Genomic DNA, 20,544 nt, shown 5'->3' on the forward strand with positions numbered 1-20,544 from the left:
CACAATATTTACTTTTGAAGCATAATTTATATATAAAAACGTTGGAAATATTGTGCTTGTGGTACACATGCGTCGTGGAATCCAACAAATTCATACTTTTTTGTCAGCAAGCCTGAAAGTGACATGAAGTCCGGCCAACTGCTCCATCAACCGCCATGTTAAATCGGACCACAATTTTCTCTCATGACGGAAACGTGAGCATTTTATAAACTGAAGTTACGATACATTTCTAAATCCTTACAAATATTTAAGTTGACGGAAACGTTCTCAGAAGTCTTGTGCTTCTCATGACTATGTTATTTTCGCGATGGGATTCACGGTTGTCTGTCAAATACAATAGTTTGAAAGGTTGTTTTCTCATTAAATCCACAGTCCAGTCTCCAGCTCAGTGGCAGTGACACAGCTGTTTCAAGTTAGCCAATCAGGACTGCCACCATGGCAACCAGTGACACTCATGCACACAGGCAGGAGGAACTGTCAGTTGTTCAGCTGACATCCTGACTGTGTGTGTATGCGCACGCATGTGTAATTACAGTCACGTGAACATAGTGGAGAGACAGAGAAGTGAATTTGATTGCTAGCATGAAGTTAGCTTTGTGTTAGGCAAAGTTAACTGACTGTTTCTATGTGCGCGTGAACGGTCGAGCGGGTGTGCATTGTAACGCCTCCTGTCTGTCTACCTGTCTGTCTTTGTCTTCCCTTTCAACATAAAAGCCCCATGATTTAACTGTATTTTAACATAAAGCTCAAATGAGGATTATTGTATTAAATAGAAAATAAATATATATTTTTTTATGTTATCACGTGATATGTTGCAGCAAAGTGCTGTCCCATTCATATTTTCTAATGTTGGCATAGATATATAATGTACCTCAATAACCTCAATAACACATCTCACTACCGGTAATGTATATATATTGCGACGTCTTACGGCAGTAGTAGCCACACTTGAAAAATGTCTTGCGAAATTTTCTAGTTTGACCGTAGAATGCCGTAATGGATGAATTGGAGTGTGACTAGCGGTCAGAGGGTAACATGCTAGTGAAGTCTGAATAGAGGGGCTTTGGACAAGAAGAGAAACAAGTACAACAGCATTAAACGAGCCAACAAAGAAATACATTTTTTTACTGCTTGACTGAAAATCATTGGACAGACCGCTTTGTGAAGACAAAGCCATCTTTGTTTAACACACGGCTGGCCAAACGGAGCAGAAAACAACCTCTATACAGGGCAGTGACAGACTCACGTCTATCTCCGAGGCGTCTTCGTCGTCATCGGCGGCCTCGGCGCTCTGGCGGCTCGTCTCCTCCATGGCGGCACGCGTGTGGTAGCCGTGGTTACCCAGGCTCCTCCTCCCCTCGTCGACCAACTCGGACGGCGGATGACCCTGTGTATGGATTTGGACAAGAAAATCTCTATTAGAAAAGAAACTGAAGTGCTAGTTAGACATGTTGCATGAATAAAAAAAAAATAAAAAAAAAGATATGATTAAATTCCTGTGTGTTAGGCTGCTCACCCTGCTCTCCTTAGGGAGGGAGTGGATGGTGCGTCGCCTCCTTTCTGACTGATAAATATTTATCTCCTCCTCCCCTTTAGCCTCACGCCAGTTTATCTGCCTCCTACGCACACACACACACACACACACACACACACACACACACACACACACACACACACACACACACACACACACACACACACACACACACACACACACACGTTAATGGCCATAAAATTTTTTTAAAAAGTGCAAGCAGGTTTTTTTTTGCCGTGCGTTACATGACTGAGGCGTCCTCCAGCTCGGGGACCAGCACCCGACGGCTCCAGGCCACCAGGTCTCCCTCGGTGGCCATCTGGCTGAGCGGGGCATTGCTGTGCATCTGGCGAACGCCCTCGATCTGCCCGCTGCGCCGCAGACCCACGTTGGGCGGCGAGTGCACCTCCGTGGGCGAACCCACCGACCCTGAGGGAGAGAAAAGTAGCAGTTAGGACGATAAAGCTGCTTTAAGGAGGAACTGTCCCGCTGGTTGGATGACACCAAACTCCCCTGTGTTATTATTCACGTTAGTGAACCTGTATATAATGTACCGTGTGATAGAAGGGGAGTCAAATCATCTAAAACGTGAGAACATGTACAGCTCTGAAATAAAACTAATGATGATTGATCAATTAATCTGCCAATTATTAATACAAATATTTCCACTATAATTTCCTGTAGTGATGTCTTGAAATGTATTATTTTGTCTGAGAAACACACCCCCAAAAAAATACATTCAGTTTATTTTCATACAAGCTGTTGAAAATCGGAGCCAGCAGAGCTTGAAAAGAGTCTTTGACAATTAATAGTTGATAAAAAGTAGATACTGATCACTTCTGTGTTAATAAACTCATTTTATAATTATATAGTTTCACACACACACATATACATATATATATATATATATATATATATATATATATATATATATATACACACACACACACACACACACACACACACATACATACATACATACATACATATACACGCACACACACATATATATAAATTAATATTAAATTAATTAAAACGTGTAAAACTGTTTGGAGGGTGAAGTAAAAGATACAAAGAAAGACACACAAAAATAATAATTTGAAGAAGCAAGGAATCATTAATGACTTAATAATGATAATGTTAATATTAAATCCTCATAAAATGATCTTTCCTAGTAAATAAAAAATGTAAATGTCATTGCTTTCGTTTAAGTAAAACAAATATATTTCAGGGTCTTTTCAACCTTTTCCCAAAGGGGCTAAAAATGCGGATATGTTAATTTCTATTTTTTATCCCCCCATTATCTACATTTTAATTTTTTCTTTATTTATTACACTCATGAGCCAGATGAGAGTAATTGTTTTCTGCTTTGCGCTGTGAATAGTATGAATGACAACAAAATTAATCTGTCTATCCAACATTGGTGTGCTTTTGCCATATTTTATAAATATTTAAAAAAAATGTTCAATAGCTTTATTTCGAATTAATCATATTTTGATTTGTCGTCTTCTAAATCTTTCATATATTACATAAAGAAATATTTTTAGAGGGTACCATTTTATATGGTGTGTGTGTGTAAGTAGATAGTTACTTTAGTATTATGATTATTATTATAAATAGTTTAGAGCAATCTGAGCTTAGTTTAGAAAGCTTAAGAATGTTGAATGTCCTCGCTGCTCTCCTGCAGGTGAAAAGCTGCACAAAAAAAGGAAACTTCCCGTCATACAATAAAGAGGAAAACCTCCCGTCATACAATAAGGAGGAAAACTCCCGTCGTACCTCGGCTGGACCTGGAAGCAAAGGAGTCCGATGCTCCAAGCCTCTGGTCCTGTTCATGCTGCAGCCGCTGGATCATCGTGTCCAGAGGACTAGACCCATCCACCGCCTGCTCGCTCACCACCTGGTTCAGGCCTGAGGCAGGGAGGGGGAGGGGGAGGGAGAGGGAGAGAGAGAGGGAGAGAGAGAGAGAGACTTAAAAATTGAAAGAAAAACCGAGAGCACGAGAGACATCGGGACGTTTGCTCGTTCAGAGTTTGAGACATGAGCTCGCTGCACGATCTCTGGTGGCCCACAATTCATTTGTGCGTCCCCTCAGACTGCGCAACGGTGGACGAAGTGACGTTAAGAAGCGACGCGGAAAACTCGCTCCGATAAAACGTGCTGTAGGAAAATATTTAACACTAAAATATTCAACATTTTAGATTTGCCTCAAACTAGTACTGAATGTAAACATGACATGTAGAGCTATGAGAGAGCTCGTCAACTATGACATTATTCTGAAACTACTTTGAAAATCAAATTAATTGGTTTCGGGGTTTTTTTTGGCGACTGTGGGCTAAAAGGAAACAAATTTATAGATCAAACAACTCATCGAGCAATCGAAAAAAAAAATAGAGAGACTAACAGACAATGAAGACAGTCGTGAGTTACATTTGAAGTACATTGTAACCCGAGTATTAGGCAATATGTTAGTAACAATACCCACAATGCTTTGAAAAAGCTGACAGCCGGGCCAGGTTAGGTTGATACTATTCTATACACTGTGAGCATGCAGAGACCGTGACATCCCGCCTCTTTCCGTACCTGAGGATGTGACCCCCATCTGCGGGATGAGCTGATCGCCCCTGCAACCCTCCCGGCCGGGCACCAGCCGCTGGTACCTCGGCGGGTGGGGGTTCCCGTCCACGTCCACCAGGAAGGGCGGCGGCATCAGGTGCGGCGCCTGCTGAGTCTGCTCGTCCAGCACGTAGTTGTTGGCGTCTCGGATCAGCGGCCGGTAGTCGGTGTGGAAGAACATCTGGTCCGCGATCTGAGAGAGCGACAGCGGGTTTTTCGTTATTACCGATGACATCCGTTACGTGACATGTGAGGGATGCGTGTGAACATCAGAGGTGACCCCTGTTGCATTACCTTGTCGTACTTGCTGCTGGAGCCGAAGCCAAAGATGAGCAGGTGTCCGTGAGAGTCGGTGGCCGCGAAATGCTGCCCATCTGGACTGCACTTGCAGTCGAACAGTGCTCCGTGCCCTTGGCCCTCGATCTATTCACACAGAGGGAGGGATAGGTGCACACTGTAAATCACAGTATTACACAACTAAGGGGAATACCAAGCAGCCCGAGCAGCTGTATGGCGTCCACACAATCCACTCACACAAGTCTAGTACACAAGATCAAATGTATAAAACACGAGTATGGAACTGAGCGACACCGTGTTACTTCAATGGTAAATGAAAGAAAAACAATAAGAGCGACGACGTCCACCTGGGGTGTCAAACATACGGCCCGCAGATCTTTCAGCAGATTTGGATAGCCAAAAGAAGCATGAAGTAAAGTCATTTGTAGCATTTTCAGTTGCAATCGATGAGAGCACTGACATTACTAAAGATGTTACTCAACTGGCCGTATTTATTCGTGGTGTTGATGAGATTTTAGCAGTCACTGAGGAGTTCCTTGAGTTGGTACCCATGACAAACGGCTCTACAGTGAATTACATTTTTAGCGCTCTCATTGAAGCGCTGGACCGGGTCGGAGTGACTGGACCCGTGGTATCAGTGGGGCTACAGACGGCGCACCATCAATAATCGGGAGAAAAACTGGCGTTGTGATGAAATTCACGGTGAAAATAAAAGCTGCAAATGGAGGATAAAGTTTTGGGACATATCACAGCATTTTTCACCACGAGGCATTGTGTTGCAAGTCGCTAAAAATGGATCACGTCATGAAAGTGGCGTCACAAACACGTCACAAAGCGAGGGAATCTGCAGAGAGCCCTGGCAGATAAACAGTGGGCTGATGTCTGAATTTTTGGTTTTTATGTTTCTACTTTATTGTAGAAAGACCTTAAAATAGGGTTTATCATCCAAAAACCTTCACCAATGATTTAAACATAGACAAATAATGTCGTTATGTATGCGTTATTATGCTGTGATTTTACTGGTCCGGCCCACTTCAGATCAAAATGGGCAGTATGTGGCTCCTTAACTAAAATGAGTTTGACACCCCCTGCTTTAGTTGGTTCTGTTGGTGTTTTCTTCTTCTCACAAAAGCTCCATTCAAATCACAAGCTGAAGTAAAAACAAAAATTAAAAAAAAAAAAAAGACAAAAAGTCACTTGGTCTGTGTGGAAGTGGGTCGGGGGTCAGGGGGTCGGCGATCTTTGCACAGACGTCGCTGTGTAACCGACATTTACCGAGAGAGTTCTCGGATTTCTTTCCTGCTCTTTAAACCACATTTAGGGATTTAGGGATGTGGAGACAAAAAGTGACACAGAGAAAGGAAAGGGAAAGAACGTGTCTTGGGAAAGAAGCTACGATTTGTTTTTCTTGAACCACTAATCCGTCTGTCTTTTTGTCAGATTCGCGACATAAGAAAGCGGTTTTCCTCCGCGTCGCGCGAGAGGATTCGGATCGCTTTTCAGCTCCGGGAGAGAGGACGAGTGAGACTAAAGGAGGCGAACGAGACGAGGGAGGCTCACCATGTTGAAGTAGGAGCGGATCTTGACTCCTCTGGCCAGGTCCCACACGATGCAGTTCCCATCATGCCCCGCTGACAACAGGATTCTGGGGTCGAAGGGGTGTGGCTCCAGGACGAACACCTCATCCTCATGACCCTGTCGTAAAAAAAAAATGAAGACACTCCAAGGAAATACAAAATCAAATCTAAAATGTCCCCACTTTGCTATTTTATCCTATTTGTTTGTGTGAAATCATCATAGTTAGCTTATGAAATTCCTGAGCAAAAATTGTGTTTTGTGAGGTCTGAATTAGTTATCCGAGTGGATATATTTCGCGTCCACGTTCCCAAAACATAACGCCTCCGGCAGTGTCACCTTGTAGGTTTGTTTGTTCTCGCTTATTAATAAACGATGCATACTTTGTGTCTCTGAGGACGAGTTACCGTTCTTGTGCATGTGTTCAAGGGTATATCAAATACCCGGCTCAATTTCAGAATATTTAGTTATTAATGTCTTTACGTGTACTTTTTTCTTTTTTATAGAATGTCCCATGGCCTTGAACGCATCACTATCGTGCAACAAAAAGGTTATGAGTTCAGGATGATAGATTAGGTCTCAAAGTAATACAAAATTAATTATAAATTGTAAGATTCATAATAAACCCTAAAATGTAATTTTTGTGTAATTACAACATTTAATAAATATAAATAAATACAAATACATTAATTAATTAATTTCAAAACATGCTAAAATAAAAAAATACATAAATAATAAATGCGTACCATCAGGACGTGGACGAGGTTGCCGGTGGTGGAGTTCCACACCTTCAGCGTCAGGTTGTTGGCCGCTGTGATCACCGTGCCGTCATGGCGATCCCATGCTACCATGGTAACCTTCAGTTTGGTCACCTTGTCTTCCAGCGGAGGAGGGTTGTACTTCCTGGAGGGGACGAGAGGTCGACGCACTGATGTCACGCTTGGAACAATAAGAATTAATCTAATAATAATACCCTCAGTCCTCAGCTGGCCTTCATCTCTTCACTGTTTAGGATCCTTATAGCTTCCACGACGTTATTACATATCGCACATGAGTGCGTTGTCTTCCAGTCTGGCAATAACGACTCAAAAAACGACGTCCGGCGTCATCTCCTCTCATTCACAGCCGCCTGCCGCAGATCTATATTCTTTCTGGGAGCGGTCGATGACTGCGACACACTTCCTGGCACAAGTGCGACAGCGTTGACGTTTCTGCTTCTTTAACTGAATTATTTGTGTACTGAAGATGATGCGCTCAAAATAAAATGAAACAGAATTGCTAGCACAAAAGGCATCAGGACTCTTTGAACTGATCTCACACATAATGTCACACACACACACACACACACACACACACGCACACACGTTGAGGACTTTTGTAATCCAACATGATAGATTTTGGTCAAATTTAGGTCGACATCGCCGCAGGATCCTCCCAACCCACGACTGAGCACAGCGACACACACACACACACACACACACACACACACACACACACACACACACACACACACACACACACACACACACACACACACACACACACACACACACACATACCCGGGTAGTTTGGTCTGCATGTCCAGCAGAATGCTCCTCCAGCCCTGAGGCTGCAGCTGCCAGATCCGTGCTGTACCGTCCCTGCTGCCGCTTACAAACCTACAACACACACACACACACACACACACACACACACACACACACACACACACACACACACACACACACACAGATTTGTCAGCACATATTAATGCCGCAGTTAAACTGTAAATATAACACTTGGTTCTATTTCAGCTTTCTGCAATAAAATGAATGCTTTCATCTCACAGCATGATACACTAATTGTATGTACCTCCCACCACTCTTTTTTGCATAGACAGTCTCCCCCTCCCTCACTGCTGAGATTACAGAAACCCAGGGGAACTACAGCTGAGCTTGTTTTTCTGCTAACTCCACACAGGCACTCAGAGTGCATGATATGTGCAAGAGTGAAGGTGTGTGTGTGTGTGTGTGTGTGTGTGTGTGTGTGTGTGTGTGTGTGTGTGTGTGTGTGTGTGTTAGAGCGAGTATCAGATAGCAGGTAGAGGAGCCCTTTCTGCTGACACCAAGTCGCCTTACAACACCCGGAGGTTTCATTCAAACAAGCAGCGCTGCACACACAAATATTAACTTCCCTTATTTTGTAGCTCATGCACACACAAACACGCAGGCACACACACACACAAACACACACACACAATGCAGACCGACCTGTCACTGCAATGTGAGAACTGGATGCTGTCAACTTTGTCCTAGGTGAGAAAAATGCAGGCGTAAAGTCCAATGAATACTTTCCAAAGTCAATAATTGTCTCAAGTTAAACTTCAAAACAACGAACAATTAATGCGTTACAAAAAAAAAAAAAAAGAGAAAAATGTAAAAGCACGATGTTGACTCACTGTATGGGACTCAAGTTCAGAGATCTTCTCCGGCTGGCCGGACCCGAAGTAGTACACCCTGATGATGTGATCAGTGCTGCCTGTAGCCAGGAACATGCCGCCTGGACACACACACACACACACACACACACACACACACACACACACACACACACACACAGTAAATATACAGGTACTATACACTAGGATCAAACTGTGGTGAAACCAACACATTTCTTGCATTTGTTGGTGTAAAAGCAGAGCGTCTCTTCAGTTAATCTTTGTTAATTATCTGCAGGCGTTTCCTCTCCGGTGGTCTTTAAATAGTTATCAAAAAGTAAGACGTTCTCACCGGCGCTGAAGGAGGAGCAGATCATCTGGACACCGGGTCTGGGACGCTCTGTGAATTTGCTGGGCCTCTGGCTGGACACACATAGAAGCACAAATTAGACGTTTTTTTTTTTTTTCAAGTGAAACACACTCCGACTGAACAAGCAGTTTGTGAGCGGTCAACATAACGGGTTTCACTTTGCTTCCTTTACTCGTGACACAAATTCAACTCAGGAATGGAAGTTGTAATTGACGGTAGCCAGTAAAAAAACCAAATCAATCCCTAAATCCTCATCAGAACCACAATGTCTTCAAGGATGTTCTAAAGAAATCAAGACCGTTCAATAATAAACACTATTATTATCACCATGTGACATTTTAGCAGAATGTGTATGTGTGTGTGTGTGTGTGTCTCACCAGAACTTGAGCGTGCGTGCGTCCCACTGCCAGAAGCAGATGATGCCGTCCGCTCCGGTGGAGGACAGGTAGCGTTTTGAGCCGCAACAGAGAGGGGAAAACTGCAAAAGACAGAATAAAGCATTAAGACGTTGCTTACACTACAGCCCAAAATATTACAAATATATATATTTTTAAATAAAAAGGGCGATTAATACTGCAAGAGCTTAAAAAGGCATCCAGCCTATGAACTTAAAAACACATAGATACACAAACATTAATATGTAAACGAAATTCTGGGTGGCGTGTTCCTTTATTACAACGACTCGTAAAAAAATAACATGAGTCTGCTGCTCATGACTTTTTGTATCAGCAAGTCACTGATCGTCACTGACGGAGAGTCAGTGACGATCAGCGTCCAACGAGAAGCAGACCAACTATGATCATTATGTTTTTTCTTCTACTTTGTACAAATACTTTTTTCTACATGTAGATCTTAACCCTTGAATATAAACAGTAGCCCGGCCACCCTACGGAGGAAACTAATTTCGGCCACTGGTTTTTTAATTAAAATACGAGTTGGATAAAATCTCCATTGCCCTCTCCTTATATGTAGTTAGGTGTCGGTAGGTAAAACTGCCAGTGCCGCTGACTCGCCGCTCTCCTGCTCCTGACTGACGCCACACGCTGCCACGGACTCGCCGATGCCAGTAATCGCTGTCTCTCCCCAGAAACGTTAGCTAACGTGTTAGCAAGCTGACTAGCTTGCTATTAAATAACTGGTGGGAGGGAAATGAAGCTGCTTTAGATCTTAACGCTGATTGGCCAAGACTCGATACATCAAAGATGTTCTATTTGCGAAGATCACGACCTCAGCTTTTTTCCGTGTCTCACTGCAATCTCAGAAACGCTGGACATCCAGTTGACCCCCCCCTCACCTAAAAACAAAAACTCTTCGGATCTACACGATTCACATGGATGACATATTTTCATTTCAAAACGGCGATTTTCGCCGAAAGGTGACAAATTTGCAGGTATGCACACACGCACACACCGCCCTCCTACCTGCAGTGAGGTGATGGAGGCCGCGTGGCCCTCCAGGACGGCCAGCGGGGCGCAGGTCTGGAGGCACCATACTCTGATGGTCTTGTCACATGACCCGGCGGCGATCATGGTGTTCTCGTAGCTGACGGCCATGTCGGAGATCTCGGCGGCATGGCCGCGCAGCGTCGCCAGCAGGCGGCCGTGGTCCGTTCCCCAGATCTTCACCAGGCAGTCGTCTGAGCCCTGAGACGAGAAAGGGGGAGGGGGAGGAGAAGAAAACAACGCAGACGAAGCGCCTGTCAGACGTGAACGAAGACGAGTATTTCATGTGGGTCGTCTACCTCTGCCTCGCTGATAGTGAGACAAATTAAACATGTCGAAAAGACTTCAAAAATAAATCTGGGTACACAGCGGCCTCAGACTGTCGGCAGACTGACAAACTCGGAGCACAAACAGAGGAGGAGGATAGAGGTGAATGATCTGCAGCGCGTTTCGGAATTGACAACAACAGCGTTTCAAGGCACTAGATTGTCGTCTGTACGAGTGCATTTCCACGCCGCAGACATCGTTGCGAACGCCACTCCCAGGGCCGTCCTCGGTCTCAGTCGACCACCACTCGCGCGATTTCGTTGCTCAGTTGATTTCAACGGCCGGCGTTTCTCTTTAACTTGTGCGTTTACCAGAGATGCGCTCGCAAGTCTCATGTCATTGAGCATGAAACAATTTAGAAAAAGACTGATGGATGAAAGAAAACTAAAGATTATTCTCTTGATCTCTAATCTATGGGTTTACTGTGGTTCAGTGGTAGAGCAGGTAGAGTCGTCCTTCAAATCGGCTGATCGGCGGTTCGATCCCCGGCTCTGCTAGTCGATCTCAATGTGTCCTTGGACGAGACACTTAACCCCAAATTGCTCCCGTAGCTGTGCCTGTGTTGTATGATGGGCAGGTGGCTCCTCCCATTAGTGCATGAATGGTGAATGATGTCATCTAGTGTGAAACAAGTGTCTACAAGTACAGGTATATTTACTATTAACTTTCTAAATGCAAAAACAATAAGCACACCAGGGGCCAACACTTCTTATCGGCCAACTACGTACATCTGTACGTAGTTAGCCGATTAATAAGTATTCATGTAGACGGGTGTCACTGAGGAAATGGGGTTCCTGCGACCATGTAACTGCTCGTCGTTATTCACAATCATGGGGTCACAGGAAAAAAAAAAAAAAACTGGACTCGCTGCCCAGACAGCTGAGAACTGAACCAAAGAAGACGGAAGTAAGCTACGATGAGGAAAGCCCTCTTAGCTTAATATTCATGATGAGTATTCAATTAAAATCTTTGCAAGCTAAGAGAGGAACACAAAAGTAATGCTTCCAAAATAAAAAAAAGGACCATAATAATGAATAATCCATAATCCATTAAATCGAGCCCATAACAAATTTGCTTTTAGTCTGGACTGAAGATGCACGATCAAGACCCTTAATCAGGACATGAGAACAGTCTGCGGGGACTCGCAGCATCTGGCTGTGATCCAGTTCATCGGGGGGTGAAAGGGTTTGTGATGCAACACAGGGCCAGAACCAATCTGGGCCTTGATTGCGATCCCACAAAATAATGTTCCGACCCAACAGGTAACCAGCGTCGAGATGCAAGGAAACACAGTGCCGGTCACCAAAGAGCATTGAGGGGAAGATTGTAACGTGAGGAACGGGAAGAGGTTTAATCAACGCCGTCACAGGATTTATCCTCACCTAATCGTCAAGTTTGCATATCAGACAGACTGAAACGAACATGCCGACACATTCATCCTTTTATATCTGGAAAGTATTACGATTTTTGCTGTAAATTTTGGAGGAAATGTGAAATGAAACCCCCCACACCTCCTTTGAATAAATCATAATCAGTCGCTCCATCACCGGCGGAGTCTAACTGGAGCTGTTATTTTATGTGGACTGATGAAAAAAAAGCTCAAGGGCAAATCACGGCTTTGGCAAAATGCCCGAATGACCGCCCGGCCTGAGCGGTATGTGCAGTGCAGCGTTTTGGGGGAAGCCGGAGACTCGGCGCAAAAACTTTCCTCCATGTGAAGTTGTGTTCGCCGCCGGAGGACAAGCGGAGCACATTTTTGTCCTTCGCAGCGGCCGTGATGACGAGCCTGCAGACATTTCTACAGCTGTGTTACACAGATCAATGCAGACGTTTGCAGATCGATTGTTTGAGTAAACCGACGTGTGCGCTCGCTCATCGATCCCAGAGTGATCACAGTGAATGTTTAGGCTCAATAACAAAAAATGTCCCCCCCCAAAAAAATAAGAAAAACACAACCAAAATCAATCAATCTGTCTTCCGCTGCAGCAAAGTCGGAGTGAAAAAAACAAAAAAGAAACCTGAAGAGATCCGAAAATAAGAAAATATATAAATAAAAATGATCTTGTGATGAAAGGAGACAGAGAAAGAGAGAGAGAGAGAGACAGACAGAGAGAGAAGACCAAGAACGAATTTTAATTCTGGCACTTAGCCAGAGCCTCAGAGGAAACATTTTCTTCAGTTAGGATGAGAAATAGCAAGACGAAGGGAGGGGGGACAGGAGAGAGAGAGGGATGGAGGGAGGGAGAGGAACAAAGGAGGGGCAGCGCAGGATAAGGGACATGGGAGAGAAAAAGGAGAGAGAGAGAGAAAAAAAAAGGGAGTGTAATAACTGTGGAAAGAGAGTTAACAGACAGAAGGAGTCGATCTACCCCCCCCCAGACATTTTTAGAGATTTAAGAAGTGAAAGCTGAAAATGGTGAATAGCAGCAGGCGTTGTTAAGACTCAAGGATCCAATAAGCAGTAGGACGGCGACATTAAACCAACATCACCTCATTCTTGGTTTTCAGCATCGAACACGTGGAAGCCAGCGCAGCACGTGTGTACACAAAGGAGCGTTCAGAAAAGGTCAAAGGTCAACGGCCTGCTTTCAAAAGGAAACCTGAGGACACCCACACACTTTCTTAAAAACTATTATAACTATGTATCACAATAAAGATGTTGCGAGCGAGCCGATTTCGGCTCCAGCTGTGAGTAATTCGGTGAAAGCAACACACACACACGGAAAGGTAAACAGTAATTACCTCCTACCAGAACGGTTACAACGGGGAATATAAAGCCTTTGGACCGTCTTGGTGAGGACGAGACAATCAGACACTTTACACACAGCAACACAAGCAGCTGACTCACGAAATGACCACTTTGAACGCGAGCAGCAAGAGGTCAACAACACACACACACACACACACACACACACACACACACACAAGCGCACAGGCCGCCAGCTCACCGTGAAGATGCGGCGTCCCGTCCGGTCGAAGGTGACGCAGTAGACGGACGACAGGTGTCCCAGGATCCTCTTGTGCATCTTCATGTGCAGGTACACGACCGTGGGCACCAGCTGCCGGAGGCGGTAAGAGCCGTTGAGCCGGCGGCCGAAGCTCGTCTCGACTGGAAAGAACAGAAAGACGGGACATTATACACACGAGACGCCAAACCAATGAAAACACACTTAATACGAGAGCATTGACGACCCTGCTGTCTTTACCGATGCTCGGCGGGCTCCCGTAAATAACCGGCGGCTCTGGCGGGCGTCCGCAGTGCAGCGCGGCCAGCGCTGAACCTTTCCACACGACATGCTTGCAGCCTGGAGGAAGAGACGGGACGCACACATTATATTGTTTGCATGGTGGTGCCCGTCCACATCGGCTGGTGTTTCATCAGAAGAACACAAACATGCAGAGAGAGGCGCTGCTGGTTGCCTGTGTGTTTGTGTGTGTGTGTGTGTGTGTGTGTGTGTGTGTGTGTGTGTGTGTGTGTGTGTGTGTGTGTGTGTGTGTGTGTGTGTGTGTGTGTGTGTGTGTGTGTGTGTGCAATATAAGTAACTTGTTGCACTCACTCTTGCTGGTGCGGAGGAGGTTCTGCCGGCCGGCCCCCAGCAGGCTGCTGAGTCCCGGCACGCTGGCGGGGACCTCCGTCTCCAGCAGGGGACACACTCTGGAGCAGACCTGCAGCAGGTGGTCCGGACTGATGTGCCGGTGTAGCTTCACCTAAAACACACACACACACACACACACACACACACACACACACTTAGCTCACTTTTCGACAAATATACTACAATATGTGCCATTTGTACATTTTCTGTTGCAGGGAGAAGAAAACATGGTTCTACATCATTACACCAAAAAACTAATAATACAGAAAAACAAACATTTGCAGCCGGTCCTATTCTATTCCAAAACACCAGCTCTAAAATACAAATGGGAATAATTCGGAACGAGGAGACTCGTTCTCTGACTTCGGTTTCATTATTTTCAAACCACACACACACACACACACACACACACACACACACACACACACACACACACACACACACACACACACACACACACACACACACACACACACACACCTCTTTTCAGCAAAATAAGGAGAAGAACAAGGTGACTGCCCTGAATGCCTGTTGGTAAAACGGTGGCCTTTTAAGAAAAAAAAGTACAATAATCAAATCAATTACGTTCTGTTTTAACAGAAATAAACAGAGTACGGCTAACGGGTACAAAATAAATAAAATTATTACCCTTTTTCATTTTTTTTTCACTGAATGACATTCACTCTTATTTCAATACACAACAAGCCCACGATGATTAATTATTAATTATTTAATATCTCTCACGCAAATGGCACCTGCAACTTAATTGATGCTGAAATTCTGTTCTTCTAAATTAATCCAGTATAGTGGGCTAACACAGCATGGGGGAGGGACACACACACACACACTGTTATGAACAAAGTGTTTCTAAGGGAGGGACACACACAGACTCCTGCACGGCCGATACGCCTGAAGAAACACACACACACACACACACACACACACACACACACACACACACACACACACACACACACACACACACACACACACACACACACAGTAAAAGGATGAGCGAGATAAAACATGCAACATGCAGCACTGTGTTAGGATTTCAGGACGCGGCGAGACTTTAAATGCATTCGTTTGAAACATAAAATAAAATCAGACGTGCAGTAATCAGCTTTTTGTTTCACACACAAATGTCATTTAAATATCCAAACGGGTTCAAACAAGCCTGAAATTAAACAATTACTCCGCACACACAATTATTTTATGCCTTCCATTTCTTTATCTGAACACTGACAGTAACACTTATTCTCTGTGACACACACACACACACACACACGCTTAATGACCCCTTAATTGCTTTCAACACCGCTGCTGGTTCTTCTAAGCACATATCAGCTAGCGAGCCCCTCTCAGGTACACACATACACACATTGTGATAACAATTTTCTCCTTTTTTACTTGCTTCTTACAGGTAATGCCCCCCTCACCCATAGAAGCATGTGGCCCCCTATAGGCAGGACTCCCCAGTCCTCCTTCTGTCCACCTTACATTTCAATAAATAAAATCAATAAACTCAATCACTCATTCTAAGATTAGTATTCCCATCAATATATGTAAATATAGCTCTTACAATTGAAAAAAAATTACAAAAATGAACAATGTAATAATTGTAAAATGCCATTATTAAAAATTACGGTAATAACGATAACAGGCTGCTATTCTGATTAAAACAACAACAAAAACAGGCCACATGTTTGTTGACGTCGTGTTCCGATGAATTTCATATGCAAAATAAAAAAAGTATGATAAATCTAATTAATCCGCCTAATTAATTAGCCATAATTAATACCGTTAATGACGACACAATATCATTGAAGTCCACGTTAACCAACCTCCCCACCCCTATCTCTCTTCCTGTAGCGGCCCAGACACCAACCTACACCGCCGAAGAAAACGTACCCAGCGTCCAAAACACCCGGTTATATTTGGTCTCATAATTAAAAGCCTATTATTTATTTTTTAAATGGTGGAAATTATGCACAATAGACGTGAGGCAGGCTGGGAAAGGGAGGAGGAACAGAGAGAGAGAGAGAAGCAGGAAGAGAGAGACGACGCAGGCAGGCCGAGAAACACCGGCAGTCAATCGTCAAACGTATTAAAAAAGAATAATAACAATAATAATATTAATACGTCTTGCTAAATCTACACTGCACGCGATCTCGTTTCGGCTGTCCGCGTGCGCGAGGGAGGACACAAACACGTCGGTGCACGCGAATGGTTAAAATAGGACCTTTTATTTCTATATTAAGCTTAAAATAAAACGTCAATCAAATCGAGACAGAGTGTGTGTGTGTGTGTGTGTGTGTGTGTGTGTGTGTGTGTGTGTGTGTGTGTGTGTGTGTGTGTGTGTTGTAAATGTATCGATGATGCATTCTCTCCACGCCCCCATGCGTAAACGGCGCTTTCAACCCATTTGTTTACATGAACAATTAGCGCGTCCACTGAAGGACATGAGCTCAAGCTTCACACACACTGATGTATTAACCTCCCCCCCACCCCCAAAAAAACAACAACAACAAAAAAACACACACACACACAACACGCGCGAACTGCTCTCCAAATTACTCCACGCCTCATCCTCCAGGCTTTTTTCTTGTTCTTCCTGAATACACTGTTTATATTCTCCCGTTTCCTAACTCTCTGCACTCCCTCCCCCCCTACCCCACCCCACTAACATGCACAGAGATTATGGGTTCTTGCAGGACTAGAGCCTCCATCTCCACTCCGGCTCGTGGCGCAGGGAGTCCCTCCTCCGGATCCTGGCGCTCCTACACCACAACACTCATGACGTATCAACATTTCTCTCTCACACACACACACACACACTCACACTCACACACACACACACACACACACCCCCTTCATCAACTATTAAAACCCTTTTCTGACATGCATAGCACTAAACTCCCACAGCAGGCTGGGACCCCCGAAGCCCTTGGTGCACCACCCCTCCAAAAAACAAATTGGAGGGGGGATGGGGGGGATTATTTCTTTACCACCTGATTTTTTTTTAAATTGCGGGAAATTCAATTTTTATTTCGCCCTCTACAAACTTTTCCCTCAGTTATAGAGCTGCCTTACCAAATCCTGGTAGGTCCCGGGGTGCTCCTGCCCGGTCCAGTCCAGCCTTATGGGGAGCAGCTGAGGTGGAAAAATAAGTGTCGACTGTGATCAAGCGAGTCAAAAATGCGGAGAGTGTTTAAACAGTAAATGATAAATCAGATATTTAAAAAAAGAAAAGCGACATCACAGAAGTGCAGTGCGGACAGAAGCATCTCTCCTTCGCTGACTCGCTTACCTCCTTCTCCTCCACCTCCCTTATCAGGGTCTGAAATCGGGATAAAAATAGAAATATTACACCCCGTGACAATTTCGGACACATTGCGAATCATCCGAAAAGGTAAAAACACCAACCTCGGCTGCTTTCTGACACGGTCCGGCTTCTAGAAATCGGGCTATTAGGAAGTAGAGTTCTGGTGCGGTTGGAGGGGGGAGAGAAGAGGAGCTGCGTTAGAAGAGGGCACCGAAGAGGTGGGGGGGAGGAGGAGGTGGGGGATTGTTACAACAACCATGACATATTTTTCCCGATCTCCTTTACTCACCAGAAGTCAACTGCGCGATGAGTGTACTGTCTGAAGCCATTTTGGTGTTGTTTGCCAGGGCAGCGGCAGAGCCTGTGTGGCGGGTCTAAGTGGCTGCCCTGTAGCTGTCACTGTTTATCCACCAGGAAGAGGCTGCCTCCATTCAGCTCCGCTCGCACAGAGTCCCGGCTGCGTCGTGTAACCCTCCGCGAAGCAGACAATTAGTGCGCTGGTGTGCGCCGTTTCTTTTTTTTTTCTTTTACCCCCCTTTACTCAACCTCCCACGGAAAAAAACCGTGTTTCTCAAGCAAAATAAAAAACGACAGCAGCCTGGATATTCCGGCGCTGATTATCCGGTTAGGGGTGTGAATTTCGGCGGCGGTTGGTCGCTTGTGGAGGCATGTTTGTTTGAACCCCCCCCCCCCCCCCCCCCCTCAGCGCAAGCCCTTGCGCGGAGGTATACATGTGGTGTGTCTCGTCTCCGCGCATGTAGAGGGGAGGTAGAAATGGCAGCCTGCTGTAGGAGAGGACACATTGCTGCAGAATGGCCGTTGCCTTGTAGCTAAACAACATTTATCACTTCTTTTTTTGTGTAATTACAGGCCTATACATCTGTAGTTTAGAATGTGTGGCGGATTAACACAACGCAAGTCCTGTCCTATTTTCGCTATGTATTTGTAGCTGCGGATGTAGAACATGGCGGCCGTGTTTGAAGGGGATTTACAGCCGACATGACCATTTCAGCTCGGTTTTTATTAAATAATACACCTAGCTGTCTTATTCAGTGTGTGTTTTGTGTTGTTGTCGGCTTCGCTTGTGATTACTCTGTCGTTGTTGTGTAACAAGATGTCTGTCTGGCTAACACACCCACTCTCTCTCCCTCTCCCTCTCCCTCTCTCTCTCTGCGAGCCGTTTGGTGGGGAAGTCGTCCATTTCTCTAACAAATACAGCCAGGCAGTAAAATGGGGGAAGGGTTGAAGAAGAAAAAGAAGAGGAATGCAGCTTAATAAATGAAACCTCATGAGTTACAGAAATGTTAATGCCACTGAGACATTCACGCAAGATAGATAATCAAGGAATATTATCAAGGAAATGCATCACACAGCACACTTCCTCTGGTTCACTAGAAAGTTGTGAAAGAGAACAACACTTGTTTCCTAGATCAAATAATAAGCTATTATTTATGTAAAGGCCGTGTTTTATATATTTATTATATATATATATATATATATATATATATATATATATATATATATATATATATATATATATGTGGGTTTTGCAGCAGTTGGCCCCCAAAAAAAGAACACAAACTCTCAGTCTCTTCCTGACCTTTTGAACTTTGTACTCTTTCTGTTATTTGTTGTAAGACATCAATGAAAGCACACAGCGTTTACGACCACTCTTCTATAATTATACCACAGTCTTTCTGTATTCTGTATTCTGTTGAAAAGACTTTATCAACTGCAAACAACAAATCACCTCCCTATAGTCAGGTCAACGTTATGTTTTGTTACAGCAATCCAGGGAGCTCACAACCTTAAATCTAGCCAGAAATATTTACACACCAAAGGGAAACCAGAGACTGTGTTTAATAAGCCCCGCATGGACCTATATAGGTCCTTTTTTAAAATTTTAATTAAACTGTGTAAAACATTACAATAATCATGAACAAATATATTGATGCTGCACATCAAATTAAACAAGGGAACCTGGGCTACAATAATTAGTCAGCCATTTCAACACAACTCAAACACCAACTAAAATAATTATTAAAATAAAATAGTTATAATTTTGTCACGAGTCAGCCCACTCTGCATGTTTCCGGAACTAGCAGCCCGTAGCTTGGTGCTATCAGAAAAAGACAAATAGCAAAAAGCAAGACAACTCCACACAGATTCCAAATCTATTCAACAAATCCCTCTGCTGCAAAGCATCACCGAGATACGAACCAAAGAACACAGCAACATAAATCGCTGAGTCAGCACATTTTGAAACTTTATTTTTTTTTGTTGAAAAAATGCATTTCCCCCAGTAAATCCACACTGATACAAGTTTATTTAACACCATAAGTCATATGAAAGTGAAATATAAGGTTTGCTACATGAAAAAATTAAAACGTCACAGATGCGCAAATGTGCCGAAATGCAAATTTTGGAAACCTCGCCTGAATTCTCTCTGTACTTTACCCAATCTGACTTTGGTCTGCTTCACTTTTTCAAGTGAAAACAGTGCAGAGAGACTGTTCACATATTGTGCTATGATTTGGGAGAGCCTCAGGGCTTAGTGAAGCATCATTTCAAGGAGATAATCATCCTGAAAGTGCTTTTTTCTATAGGCGGACCTGGAACTTCTATTTGTTCTGTGTTTCAATCTTTATTTACTCTTAGCCAGCAACATATATACTAATATTTACACATCTGACCAAAAGCTCACAAGGGTTGCCTTTATTATAACACCAAAATTATTCAAATAGCCCTTGTGGTTGCAGAGATACACCCTTTTTATTTGGGTATGCTATTTCGAGCTAAATCCTAAAAAATGCCCTGGTGCTTAACGTGGCTTAAAATGTTAAAAAAATAACACTGACAAACCTGTAAATATTTGTTCACACATTTACATCCCTATTATTATATTATTCCAGTATAATAAACCCTGTGTGTAATGTGCAGGTGCTTATATGGTGTAATCTGCCTAAATAATGAGTTCCTAGCAATTCATCACTGAATGTGTTTTGTGTGATCCGATGACGTTATTAATAAAAGTCTATGTATATAT

At 43.9% G+C, this 20,544-nt stretch overlaps 1 protein-coding gene across 1 annotated transcript in view; it reads right to left on the minus strand.

Moving 5' to 3' along the window:
- The window catches only part of phip (PHIP subunit of CUL4-Ring ligase complex), a gene marked incomplete at both ends in the record, with an annotated part of 34,660 nt that extends 16,731 nt beyond the window's left edge, over positions 1-17,929 (minus strand). Inside the window, 22 exon segments of the mRNA XM_079215954.1 lie at positions 1,247-1,387; positions 1,517-1,619; positions 1,780-1,963; positions 3,314-3,445; positions 4,118-4,343; positions 4,445-4,573; positions 6,008-6,142; positions 6,769-6,925; positions 7,582-7,680; positions 8,272-8,312; positions 8,460-8,560; positions 8,791-8,861; positions 9,186-9,286; positions 10,230-10,451; positions 13,526-13,686; positions 13,784-13,882; positions 14,135-14,285; positions 17,267-17,326; positions 17,484-17,513; positions 17,600-17,658; positions 17,788-17,872; positions 17,876-17,929. Of these exon segments, the coding sequence (XP_079072080.1) occupies positions 1,247-1,387; positions 1,517-1,619; positions 1,780-1,963; positions 3,314-3,445; positions 4,118-4,343; positions 4,445-4,573; positions 6,008-6,142; positions 6,769-6,925; positions 7,582-7,680; positions 8,272-8,312; positions 8,460-8,560; positions 8,791-8,861; positions 9,186-9,286; positions 10,230-10,451; positions 13,526-13,686; positions 13,784-13,882; positions 14,135-14,285; positions 17,267-17,326; positions 17,484-17,513; positions 17,600-17,658; positions 17,788-17,872; positions 17,876-17,929 (2,541 nt within the window).
- Between the last annotated feature and the right edge of the window lie 2,615 nt (positions 17,930-20,544).

The sequence above is a fragment of the Taurulus bubalis genome (genome assembly GCF_910589615.1).
Source record: "Taurulus bubalis genome assembly, chromosome: 3".
NCBI classification, from domain to species: domain Eukaryota; kingdom Metazoa; phylum Chordata; class Actinopteri; order Perciformes; family Cottidae; genus Taurulus; species Taurulus bubalis.